Source organism: Hetaerina americana, unplaced genomic scaffold (assembly GCF_022747635.1).
Source record: "Hetaerina americana unplaced genomic scaffold, ioHetAmer1.1.p SCAF_31, whole genome shotgun sequence".
Lineage (NCBI taxonomy): Eukaryota > Metazoa > Arthropoda > Insecta > Odonata > Calopterygidae > Hetaerina > Hetaerina americana.
Window position 1 is genome coordinate 3040530 of NW_027286886.1, and position 14203 is coordinate 3054732.

At 38.6% G+C, this 14203-nt stretch overlaps 1 protein-coding gene across 3 annotated transcripts in view; it reads right to left on the bottom strand.

Moving 5' to 3' along the window:
- The window catches only part of HUWE1 (HECT, UBA and WWE domain containing E3 ubiquitin protein ligase 1), a 126327-nt gene extending 120573 nt beyond the window's left edge, over nucleotides 1-5754 (bottom strand). For all 3 annotated transcript variants that reach the window (XM_071588979.1, XM_071588978.1, XM_071588977.1), the window contains exons 1-6: nucleotides 5651-5754; nucleotides 5389-5468; nucleotides 5068-5286; nucleotides 4754-4993; nucleotides 4613-4675; nucleotides 2066-2266 (exon numbers count right to left, since the gene is read on the bottom strand). In XM_071588979.1, the coding sequence (XP_071445080.1) occupies nucleotides 2066-2266; nucleotides 4613-4675; nucleotides 4754-4993; nucleotides 5068-5286; nucleotides 5389-5433 (768 nt within the window). In that variant the 5' untranslated portion in view covers nucleotides 5434-5468; nucleotides 5651-5754. The remainder of the gene's footprint in view (nucleotides 1-2065; nucleotides 2267-4612; nucleotides 4676-4753; nucleotides 4994-5067; nucleotides 5287-5388; nucleotides 5469-5650) is intronic.
- Nucleotides 5755-14203: the final 8449 nt, after the last annotated feature.

Here is a 14203-nt window from a genome sequence, read left to right on the forward strand (position 1 = left end):
ATTGATACTCCAACAAAGATTGCTTTCACGCATTGTTACTCCTGACATTCACATGCATATTACAAAACAAGTAATTTATAATATCTAAACTGCTTTGACATTTCTGCACCCAAACATCATCAATGTCAACAATTGATCCAACAATTAACAACAAATGCTCTAATAAAATATATTACCTGTAATAATTAGAGTACTAGACAATTTTCAAATTGGAGTTAAGCTTAGAAAACTTGTGCTCACCTAAATTAGGTTCTGGCATTGGGGTCAACAACATAATGTTAAATCACTTATCACCTATAAAAACATGAAGATTCAGGATACCACAAGATAGCATTCTTGGACCATTAATATTTCTACTATATATCAATGATTTGTCTAATATTGAAAATAACAACAAAACTCAGATATTGAACAAACTCTGCCAGAATACTAAGTAACAATTATATTCCATTTAAAACAGATGGGAAGAGCCTCAGACCGCTCCTTAAAAGGCCAACACATAGAAAGGGCACACATCACCAAATTTTTAGGTTTGTCCACTGATGAGTCCTTAAACTGAGGGATCCATACCAATGGCCTATGTTTCACTTTGGTAATAAGTGGATTTATTCAACGAAATCTTACAAACATAGTAGATTTGAATATACAAATATACACTTAAATATTGATAAATATTTTTCTGGAGAGCATCACCTGGCTTCGGTACAGTGTTTCTATTGCAAGAAAGATGCATAAGGTATATAGCTAAAATACCCCCACCCATGGCAAACTTGCAAAACTTATTTTAAAGAATTGAAAATTCTAACTTTACCTTGTCTGTACATTTATTACTACATTTATGTATGTTCAGGATAATATGCAACAACAAATCACTGATGCTAAGTACATGGGCATAATGCTCAACAGCACTGGTGTACAATTATTCTGCCACTCTACTACGTATAATAAGAGCCCCTTTCTTGTGGCCATCAACATTTTCAACTATCTGCCACCAGGCATAAAATCTGCTCCTTCTCGAAGTACATTTAATATATATCAAGTACTTTCTAATAGATAAATGCTATTATCGTGTGGAATAGTTTCTGAAGCCTATGGAACACTAAAACAAGTGAGTTTGTTCCCTAACTTCTCCTATATTTTACTTTGTTGTTAAATCTTGGCACCAAGAAATATTATTACAGATTGTATTACACACATTTGAGAGACTCTCCACTAAATGAAATGTTACTGCATGCATAGTAATTATTAGACTGCCCAAGAATTTCCTAAATAACTATCTTAAATGATGTATAACTTGAATAAAGTGATTATGAGGACATAAATTGAAAATTTGAACTACAGAGTTTTTTAAAGAAAATACTTTTGTAAAGATGATATACAGGGTGCGGCAACATTCCTTTTTTGAAATGCTTCCCTATTTGAAAAAAAGGAAGTTATGTTGCCGCACCCTCTATGCCCTATTCCATTAGAGACTAACCTAGTCTATGCCTGATCTTTGCCAGAAAGCCCAATATATCAAATAGAAGATTGTCATGGCACCGAAATCCTAGAATTATCATTAATGGTTGTATAACATATAAAATTAAGCAAATTAACCTTTATGGCCAGAACAAAACTTAAGTTTAGAGATCAAGTATTTAGCTTCACCAATTCACAAACATTGTAAATATTTTCTAAGCAACCCATGCATTAAATGGAAAATAAATCCAAGCATCCTTCAGTAAAACACGATTGAGCACCACTACCAGTCCTCAGTTAAGGACAAAGCTGTAAGGTTCCCCTTTGGTTTCATACACATGCAATCTTCTTCGGAGGTATAACTATACAGTACATTGACTTTTTCATTGGGGTAATTATGCATATATTATTATATAATACTTGTTGGATTTCCATTGAATTATATAGTCCTAAAATAAAATCTGTAATTACTCGATAAATTTCATCATTCCAGGTTTCAGGAATTTCTCCATATGTTTTTGTTTACATTCCTAATTTACTGCTATCATCAAATTGATTTACAGTTTGGCAGAATAGAAAGGGTTCAGATGGTTCATGTTTGACTTACTTGTTTGTCCACTGGCACATTATACATTGTAATTAGATCTTTCACAATTTCTGCCGGGCTTGATTTTATTAGATCCACCTTTTCCAGATGAATGCAAGTGGTCTGATTAATAGAGGTCTTGTTTTTGTTTGCACCAGCCTCGCCACATTCACTATCAGAACTATATTCAAAGTGCAATGTTGTCGCTCCGCTCGGGAAACACTACAAAAGAAAAAGTCACTACAATAGTACAATGGTGAACGTGGTTGAAAAATTAATGAATACATACACCCACACAGCAAAACGGATACATACACAAGGGAAAGGGCTAGAAACACCAGAAAAGAAAATACTTTGCCCTTCCACATATATATATACATCATTATGCACAGCAGTGCATAATAAAATATACTTGGAAGGACAAAATATTTTCTTTTCCGATATGAATCGCTTCTACAAGGTGTTGCCACAAATCTTTCTATTCATCTAGAAACACACATGACAGACAAACAAGTCGGATGGGGCTGGTGGCCATGTAGGGGAAATCACAACTAGAAAAGGTTTATTTTGGTGGGACTTTAATTACGGACTTCGGTATTGTATACTTGGTACCTTGCAAGGCACCACTAGGTGTGGAGCAGAGGGTGAGTACACACCAGACTAATTGAGCCAAATATTTTTACCCCCACTTCGGTCAGACAATGTTATACTGATCCTTTATCGTTCATGGACAAAATGACATCAGTTATACACTTAATATCTCTATTTTATTGGCATGATCTTGCCTACCATAGCACCATGGGGCTAATAGTTAATTTTTTAACATATTTGAAAAGAGACATCCTTCAATTTATGCAACAGATTTCATCTGTCATTTAACCTTCACTCCTTTGGTGATCCTTGTATCTTATTTTACTGATAATGGATTCTTTCTCATTGGAGCATCAGTATCATGAACTTTTGAATATCCCTTTCCATAATATATAAAAGGGCCAATCAATTATGGAGAGATAAAGCTTTATTTCCGTCAGAAATAGCGGTTAAATGTACTTTCGGTGGGAGATTTCGAACACTTAATAGAAGACCAAAACAAAGCATTGGAGGAGGAATGTATTACACCAGAGCGGCCATTTTTAAAAAATTACTCGAGGAGGATTCACATTTCGAAATGCCTGCATTGACTGATCGTCACCGCGCAATACAATGAAAGGTAAGAAACGACGAAATCCAGAAACAACTATTTATCCTGATGACGGATTATTTACTACGGCCGTCACCATACGACCTGCAGAAACTAGTCAAGACGTGCTCCTTAACGCACGAATTTTGGGCCATCACAGTCCCCTTCTTTAAACAGATTTTTCTTTTGGACTTTCAATTCAGACTCCATTTACCGATAACTTAGCATTTACTGTCATGTAGTCATGAATTCCATTTTATTGTTCTTCGGGTATGTTCGTTGCTAAAAAATCAAGATACTAACGAACCTAGTTGGTAAAGTGATAAATTGATGCAAGGAGTTCAACGTCAATGGATTCAATGACGACACGTACGAATCTTTGTTTTCACCCCCCGTTTTAAAACGATGTGTGCTCCAATCAATAGATGGGGCATTGAAATCTACACAGAATATAACGTCGCGAACGTTGTATTGGGATGAGAAACCTTTCATTTGCTTATCTAATTCTGGTATTGCATTATCTTGTCCGGCGGCCTGCAAAATGCTCAGGCAAATTCTTTTATATTCAGACTATTAATTAAGCACCAAACGCGACTTTTTTTTCTGTAAACTTCGCAAATTAACTGCAAATACAGGTACCGTACTCCCTTTGGTGCATGTAAATGGTAACCCTAAGCTCATCAAGGGTCAACTGACTGTGACGAGTTGTCTTTTCAAACAAAATTCATTTAGTACTAGACTGTGCCTCCTTAACTAGCATTCATTCCTTCAAATTGAACCAGTACATTAAACGGTATTACTCCTATTTGCATGTGAACGGCAACCCCATGCTCCTGGCCTATAGGATACAAGGCCCACCGAAGATGACAACGACAGTACACAACTTGGCCCACGGTAACAGCTGTTTCTCGATGGATATTTCAAGTATTAAACAAAAACTTCTAACGCACATTTCATCCTTTGAAATTTGCCCTACACCGTAAGAAGTACTCCAATTGCACGTGGAAGGAAATTCTATGCTCTTGACCTAGTACAGAGCTAAGGGTCAAATATTCGTTTAGAGGAGGTTCTTAGAGCAGAATTCATGAAGTACTAGACAATCCCTCCTATACTAGAAATTTTTTCCCGAAAAACAACCCGTATTCAACCTTTACGTGCTTGTAAACGTTAACCACATACCCTTAGGCCATGATGGCGCTTGATAACTATTAACTAACTATTTCACTAAGCAAACAAATAAACGAACACGAAAAAAAATAGGATAAAAGGGAAAGAAATTATACATTGACATTATGAGTAGTTCCAGCGCCTTTTAAGGCATGCATAGTATTACAGTCACTTGAATATTATAGGGGTCTCAGTAGAAAAGAAATAATCTGATGACTCACACTCATTTGCAGGTCTTTACAACATTCAGCTAGTCCGAAACAGTTTTCTTTTCCACCCCAGTTCTGAAAAAAAAATTCATTATCAACATATGGCCGATAGCATCAAATGCGCATTTAATCATTAAGATTCAAGAAAAATACCTCTGCCAAATGTGTGAGAGTGCATATTAGAGCCGACCTTATTCCTATATCCTGCCTTGAAATAAAATTACTCCGTTTACTGAACATATACAGGAGTTCTAAAACTTTTAATACTATATCCATATCACATGATGACAGCAATGTAATGAGATGTTCCACTGAATTGTATAAATGCCTAGAGAATGAATGCTCTATCAACAATGTCGTAAAATGTAACACTCGAAGGAGCAATTCTTTATCCTGAAAATAATTGGACGAACACTTAGTATCACAGTTGTATGTTGGACTGGTTCTCGCATTTCACAAATGAATACCTTCTTGTGAGGGTATACATCACATCTTAACTCCCAAAACATCCCAGAAGCTGCAGACCCGGCTTCCCTCAGGATATCATCATACACATTTAAGACATCAATCCAGTGGTAGAGTTCACATTTTCCGTAAACCCATGAATCTATACTCATTAACTCGCGCAGAAGCTCTTTTCTTGAGCAGGATTTCAGCTTGTCTATCAGCATCTGACATTCTGTGGGCTGATAGAATAACATTCGTATTAAAAACTAGAGTACAATAGAGAAAATGTAAATTCGAACTCAAAAATAATTTACTATCGCCAAGCCAATGAAATTCCCTACCACATCCGATGTGCCACTTCTTAATTTGCAACGTTCTATCCTCATTGCTGTTTTCGTCTTCTCTGGTGCAGATGACAAGCCTAAAAAATTTTACAGTATACGTAATGAAAATTTATTACAAATGCCAAAACTCCAAGTGTGAAAAGGGGATGGAAATGACAGGCATTCGTACACAGTGGGATTAGAAATGTTATTTATCATAGTTTCGAATGATCTTCGACTAAATCACTCTCATTGAATACCTTCAATAATTTACACTCACCTCAGCACGCTAAGGAACTACAAAAACAACCTTTCCAAGCATTCGTGGAACTTGAATTCACGAACGTTTTAGTTAATTCCATCGAAGCTCACGCTAGAGGCTTTCACGCCTTACTGAGATAAAAGATGGCGGGTGTAACATATATAACCAGGGATTTTACACTTCCAGAACCTTCCCACATGAGGTCATAGGAGTGACGCAGCAAATTATCTGTGCTTTCAAAATTTCAACTCGGCCGTCCATTGGTTAAAAAACAGTGCGCCGCCTTCATTGGTCAATTAAAAAGAATGTACGAATGTTGTGCGCCTCTTAAATGCAAATATTAATTCATATTAAAAGAAGTATCAATATTATATAAATTAAATTGACAAATAAGAAGTATTTTATCTAATAACTTATTTATAAGATAAGTTTTTATAGTTCTGTACACCACCGTTGCAATCGCTACATTCGTGCTGCGGCCAAAATGTTTACCACCTTTCCAGAGAAGTGACAGTGACCTGTAGATGATTGCATTCCGAAATTCACCGTCAATAATATTCCTAAATTCAGAGCGCAATATGGCCCAGCCATCGTAGCAGTGGAGTTTCGAAAGAGAGTGGCAATGGTTGTTTATAATTTACTTGAGATATGTTTGGAAAATCATTAATTTTGTCACAGTATATGTTGTATATGCCAAAACGTATGAAACAGAAAAAAAACATTAGTTAATTGAACTTGGCCCACGGAGAGCTAGCCCACGATTGCACCTCGGCCGGTTCCGGCTTTTTCAGTCATACCATCTCATAAATTTAACCCCGAAGTATAAGTGAATGGACTCTAAAAGCTCAGTACTACTCCCGCTAATTATTAGTAATCGCAAAACTTTCATGTTATAGTTTAGCAGATATGGTCTAGTACTTTCTGATTTGTGCTTGTAAAGACTTGTGAAGAACAGTGGGCCCTGGATCTTAAACCTGGGCATGAGCTTAGGGTAACCGTATAAGTACATGTAAATAAATGGAATAATGCTTAGCATGCCGGTTAAATTTCAAGGGAAAAAATGTGCTTGTGTAGGATATATTCTATAAAACTTAATGATTTCGGTATAAATAACCACTGTCTGTTTGGGCAAACTTCAGTGCAGTTAACTTCGGAGGGCCCTGGTTCAAATACTTCGTAATGAGCATACTCATTTACGATTGCCAGTGATTAGAAGGAGTAATAATGAGATTTTTGATTTTCCATTTTTTCGAGAGAAATCCACTGGTTTAGGAGATGTAGCCCATTACACCGTGGATGTGTATGAAATGTGTGTGTTGGCGTTGCTGAAAAATCTTTAGACTGAACCGAACGAGACGCAGCTATAGGCTTGCTCTTCGTGGGCCAATTCAGTTAATTAAAAACATTTTACTCTCAATTCATTATTTTCTGGTTATTCGTGTGCTCAAGATTGATATTAATCGGAGTTAGAATCATTATTTTGCAAATAATATATTACTTTCTCCAGTTTCAAACGCATCATCAGCTGATGGATTTGAAAATATATCTATTTATAGTTAAACACCCGATATATTTACGCCAATTTTAAATCGTTACACTTTAAGGGACCACTTTAAAAGTAATGCGCATACTCAGGGAAAAATATATTTATTGATCGTACCTGAACTAATGCTTATTATTCTTCAAAATACTCTCCCCATGTATCAATCGACTTGCGGAGAAGTGCCTGCAACACCGGGAGTAGTAGCAGTAGTATTTAGGGGAGGCGACCGACACCTGAGGTCATTTACGCCATTAGGGATAGACAGGAATGATAAAGGGTGGAGAGAAACCCGGATTCGGCATTAGCCTACTCTAAAGGAAATGCGCCAATAGGTCCCCTACTTAACGTCCCATCCGACGGACGGCGTACTCACTCATAGTGCCCTCCATAAAGCACCTCAAGTAGGGATCGAGATACCATTGAAAAATATTCAACACCACCGGGATTTGAACCCGGGCCCCTGGGTGGGAAGCCAGTACGATAGCCAATGCACCATCTCGATCCCCGCCACGCCTGGAAGCCACCGTGACACTCCTCGGGAATGTCTCTCTGGAACGTTGTAACATGTTTCAGGATGTTTTCCACGGTCTCGCAATGCTTTCTTTAAGCTCTCCTTCCATTCGGGGAAGCAAGTAAGAAGTCGGAACTACTAGGAGCCAAGTTAGGACTGCAAAGGGGCTGGGGGTGGTGCTTCGGGCGAGGAAGTTGGTTACAATGAAGGACGTGTGGCTGGGCGCTCCATCGTCACACATCGAAGAACACGCTTCACGCCGAGGCACGGCTTTCCACTTCCCACGACTGCTCTGAGCAAACTGGCGAGCGGTTACGTTGAAAGGGCAGATCCCCCACCTCATTTCCCGACCAGTTTTGCCGTGCTGCCATGGATATTCGCGGCACAGTAAAATTATGCGCATTACTTCCATAATGGGTCATGTGTTATGGTGATGCCGATATGCATATATATGCGTTACATAGAAATGAATTAACGATAGAATTAAATAGGCAGGACACAAAGAAAACAAATTTCATTTCATTCTTTCACTTTTTGTTAGCTGTCCTCAATTTTCAACCAAGGTTATCTGCTCTCCTTCGATGACAGATTGCAAAAATCTAGAATAAGAATAATTTTCAACAACTGACTATCTGGAAAGCGCATTTCAATCCCAGTTAATTTGGAATATGTAACCTTGAGTAGAACCCGGACCATCGGGTAGGTCCTCTGCTCACTGGACTACCATGAACCAAGAAAATGAAGCTCCAAGTTTTTATTAGTCTTTTCTTTTCATTTTCACTATGCAAGCAATTCCCACCCCTCTATGAACAATTCTTTATCTAATGCATTTCCTGTAATATCCCTGCTACTGGGCCCACCCTCATCCAAAATACTTGCTGAATAATTTGTTTTTCCTGTGATAGTTTATGGGCAACAAACTTAAGGTTAGTTTTAGCTTTCCTAATTCTTTAAAACCCCATTACCATCATTTTCCTAAAATTAACTGCCTTTCCATACTTAGCAAACTATTTATATTATGCACCCAAGTACCTCATGATTATAACCGCTGAGGTCGACTGGCTAACTAATGCTTAATTATCTGTGCATCTGAGATTTAGAAAGCTCTCCACATATCTTCTCATCAGTTCTATTGCCCTTGTCTTCCTTGACATTCCCTCCTCGTATATTTTGAAAAGACTTTATGGTGATAGACATCCATCTCCCTATCCCCTTTCTAGTGCTTTCTAACCAGACTCGTCCCTTTTATGCATAACAAGTAACTAGTTTGCCAGGTGAAATAACCCCTCTTTTCAACTGAATAGGGTCTTCCTCCAGTATGTTTAGGTGTTTGTTCGCTACTTAATAGTTTTTGAATGGATATTTTTCCTTTCCTCTTCCATATCCTCCCTTATTGCTCACCCTTCCCAATTGATGCTTGCGCAACCTGTCACACACCTTTTTGGTGGATTTGGGGTATTTTGTCGAGTTCCCCTTTCTAAATTCAAACTTATCTCTTCTAAATTACTCATTTTCTCTTTCTCTCTACCAATTTTTTGATAATCATTAATACTACTTTTCTGTCAATGTTATTGTCACATAGTACTGCTTTTTCCTTTTTTGTATTCTATTAATGCTGATTTTAAAAATTCCTATGCCCAAAATCCTCTCATATATGTGTTATGAGTGACCCCATAAAAACCATTCCATCCCTATTTTCCCAAATTTCTTCAATACTTCTGCAAGTATATTTTATGTTCCCACAGCCCTCTATGTTTTCATTTTCTTTTTTCCTCGCAGCCAATTATAACTGGTTCTAAGCTATTTTAGCAATTATTTAAAATATCGCATGCCCTCTCTATATCCAAAATCCGTCCTATTTTCTCAACCCTGTAACTGCTATATATTCTCTTCCCATCTTATCGGAATTTCTTCTTCTTCACTTGATATTTTACATGTTGTCTTCAAAAATGTTGGCTTAATTTTCTTTCCTACATTCTGAGTTTCTTCACCTTCCTCAAAGCACGCTTATTTCACCCTTTTACTCAAAATGCTCTCTCCGTGATCCATAACCGTATTAGTTTCATTCCGCAGTTAATTACTTTGCTCTTAGTGATATATTTTCCTCAAGTCGTGGTTTACATTCTTCCATTTCTCTCTTTCATCCATATTGCTAATCATATATTCTAAGGACTTATTGCCTAACTCTTAGTCGCCCGATGAAATAATTCATATGGCATCCGAAAATGGCATCGGAAGTTATTCCGTAAGAGCGCCAGGCGATAGCATCAGCAAACGGCATCGGTTAAGACCGATGCCAATCTGTTGCCATGGAAATATTAAGAAAGAGTGAAATTAATTATCTCTACGCGACGATTCAAGTTCATGGGAGGTAGTCAAAAGAAAAACATAATCTTTCAATCAATTCCATTGGTTTAAACGATAGTTCACAGTAATTGAAAAATAGCAGCCGCGGATTCGTTATGACTACTGGACTAGTTTTATTTACATATTCGTCGGTTCACTTTCTGATATGTAACTCATATTTACCTCGTATTTTATAATCATAATTTTTATATCATGGATAGCTTGTTGTAGGTTATTCGGTCTGATATGAAATTGTGAAACATGAAATCTTAGGTGCTATTTTATCAAGTATTATCATTGGCCGTGCATGTCCATTTACCTCTGCAAACATCACTTACGTCAAGAGTCCTTAAAGTAATTAAACTGGGAACTGTGTGGAACTGTGTACGACCTAGGTTTCGACTTACCAGCAGGTGAAGTACAGAGGACTCACAGATTTGTATATACTAGACAGAGAAGAGGAGGGTGGAAACGCTGGTAAAGTGAGAGGAGGGGAAATAGAAGGGAAACTGGTGTGTGTGCATGGGGGGAGGGCGAGAGGGAGGTTGAAAATGGCGCCAGGAAGGTGAGAGGGGCTGTGGAACAGAGTTCAGTAGGGGGGAACGGGAGGAATACGTCAGCTCATTAACTAACGTGCCCTTAAAATGACTGTTCTTAGACATTTTCAAACGTTGCCAGGCATCTTACCTTAAACCTTTGTTCTCCAAGTATAGAATCTCAGGATCAAAGTCACTTGCGCGGTTATTGTCCATTGGTGCTTGGAAAAATGGGATGAAGGATTTTTGTTTATGAAACAGGCGTAGTGTTCTTTAACACGTTCACTGAATATCCTCCCGGTTTGTCCAATGTAAAATGCAGAGCACTCACAACGACAATTTATACACTCCACTCTTTACCATGATGGGAAGTTTGTCCTTGGTGTTAGATAAAAGGTTCCCTAAGATGTCTTTATTATATAAGGCTGGTTTTATTTTATTCTCTGGAAAGATTCTAGTCACTTTACGAGATAAATTCCCCAGAAAGAGGATTCTTTTCCATTTCGATGTGTCTTTCTCGGGATTTGATTTGAAAATGTAAGTGACTGCTGTTTTTTCTTAACTTTTCCGATATAATTTTTCAACTAATTTGGAGTAGAAACCGTAATTTTTCAGATATCATTTTTATTATTTGGAGTTCTTTTCGGGTATTTTGTGGGGGCAAGACATACTAGAAAAACGGTGACCATGGAGTTGAATGCCGCTAATTGTTGTGGGAAATGATGTCTTGACGTGAAGTGAATGATATAATCTGTACAAGTATCTTTCCTGAAAATTCAGAAGTCCAGTTGCCGATTATTTTTTATTGTAGTAATGTTTAAAAAAATAATGGACTAGTCAATTTCTTTCTCCATTGAGAACCTAATGTTTTTGTCCAAGGAGTTAAGAAATATCAAGAAGCTGTCGAGTTGTCTTTGTGACCTGCCCACACACAAAATATATCCTCTACGTACCTGTACCAACATACCATGTTTTGCACCAAGTTGCTGGAGGAGGAGAACAGAACTCTTTCCACCTGGTCAATACAGACGTACGCTAGAAGAGATACGTAGACGAGATACAGGGGATCCCATGGCCAGACCACGGGTTTTTAAGAAGTGTTTGTCGTTAAACTTGACATAGTTCTGGGATACGCATGTTTTTAGGACCAATCAAAATTCACTAATCACTGGAAATGGAAGCCCTTTCCGCAAAAGGATTTCCTCCGCTAACTGGAGGGCTTCTTGCGTGGGGGACACTGGGAAAACGGCTGCAGACGTCGAAAGAGATGAGGATGCTCTTGGGAGCGAGGACTAACTCTGATAGGCGGCTGGCCAGATCGAATGAGTTTTTGATTCCAAATTTTGGGGCGAACTTGGTGTGTTCCTTGAAGATGGTGTATGGCCCTCTTGCCAGGTGGTGATTAGGAGCCGAAACATTGGAAACCACCGGCCTGATGAGAATATCTGCTTTTTGGGAGACCAAAAATTCGGGGTGCTCAGGGATTCATTTGCACTAACCTATGCATTTCGGGTGGTTGGAAAATCACAGAGCAGACTTTAATCTGTGATTGTCTAATTTAAATTTTGGGTTTCGACAAAAAAACACCCGAGGTTAGTGAAAGTGCATGCAATTGAGTAGACCTAATTGTTCTCTAGACGCTGACGCGGCAAATGGGATTTTTGTTATCTGTAACCCTAACAGTTGCTAACCCGTATTGTCCGTGAGAAAAATGGGTCCTTGAGTCTGCTAGTTGTGGCATCTATTTCCCGAATTTTACATACATGATCCAAATGACCAATGTATGTTGGATTGCGAATAATTTGCGAGATCTCGGCGCTTAAACATGCGGATTTGAATTTATTTAGTAAATTCAACTTGGCTTTGAATCTTCTTTCGTCTAATGCTTTCCACGCCAACTCCAGAAGCATTTCAGTGGCCCTTTTCGGTTTGTCGTAACATTTTTAACGAAACGGGCTACCCGGCATTGAATCTCCTCAATTTCCCGAATGAGGCCCTTTTTCAATCCGATCCCATACACTGCATGCACATTCTAAATGAGGCCTTACAAGAGCTTGGTCACAACCTTCCTTGATCTTGGAGTCACTTCTGCCAACAATGTGTCTACTCAATTCCAATTTTTTATATGCTTGCCCGCAGATTTTATGCACGCGGGTGCACCCCGGTTAAAACTTTAGTTTTGGTAACACCTAGGTATTTTAACGTATCAACTTCTTCTAGGTCAACTCCAGCTAGTTTGTTAACTAATTCCGTCGATCCTTTTAAAAATTTACCGCCGAACATTTGCTATGGTTTAATGACAATCTTCATTTTGTACACAATTTCGAAATCCAATCTAGATCCTTAGCTAGCATTAAACGGTCCCCATCCCCAGATATCTCCCGATAAACCACCGTGTCTTCCGCAAACATCCTAATCTTACTTTTCACTTCGAGCTTCAAATCGTACGTAATCGTACGTACGCTGTCGGAACTAGCCCTGTGAAGGATTACTCGCTCTGGAAGAAAGTCATCCACCCAATTATTGCACCCTTGTTTATAACTGCGAACTTCAATAATGAATATGTTTACCAAGGGGAACCTTATCAAATGTCTTTAGAAAATCCAAAAAGGACGCATTCACTTGCCTACCACTTTTACGCGATGAAAGTAAGTCATGTGTGAATAATCTTAATAGGGTCTCGCACGATCGGGTTTTATTGAATCCGTGCGAAAAAGTCAATGTTATTGAGGTATCTCATTACGGAACTGACAATAATGTGCACCATAGTTTGCAACACATAGAAGTGAGAGAAATCGGTCTGTAATTACTGGGGTCCCCCCTGTCACCACTATAAAAAATAAGAGTTGTTTGCGTCTTTCGCGCGGTGAATGCCTTCGTTTTGTTCTTTGCTACCCTGAGTTTTCGAGATAGACTAGTCAAAAGACCAAATGTAGTTTCCGAAATTCAGATTAAAGAACACAAGGGGCGTTGGGTAAAATAAACGCGTCTAGTCAAATATCACGACGGCCTCCCTTTGGGCAAAGTTTTACCAATACTATGATTAGGGGTTCTTAACGGGCATGTCGAACTTTTTTACTGAAAAAGAATGTACAAAAACCTCCAAAGTGAATGGACATGTTCAAAATCCAAAATTTAAATTATTGGGCAGACAGATCTTGCGGTCATCTGTGCTCTATAAGGATATCGGATATATAAACCCTGAATTATCGAGACCACCCTTCGTAATTCCTACGAATTTCGTACGAGCGCAACACGAAATCCACCTATTATATGTACGAGGGTCATCCGGAAAGTAGTACCCGTTCGTGCCGCATGAAGTGCTGACGACGCGAGTAGCCGCTGGACGAGGTCAGATAGCTTCAGTGGCTTGTCTGCCTTCTCTGAGCCAAGTTGCGTGACGCTAGCATTGCCTGTGTTGTTTCTGTGATTGTTTACAATGTTTAAAAAAATTGAGAACGCCGCCAGTTTGTGAAGTGAGGGCAGTGATTAAATTCCTCAATGCAAGAAACGTTCGCCCATGTGATATTCATCGCCAATTAAAGGAGGTGTATGGAGACAATGTAATGGACGAGTCGTCTGTTCGGCGGTGGTGTCGCAACTTCAACATGGGGAGGGGGAACACACACGACGAT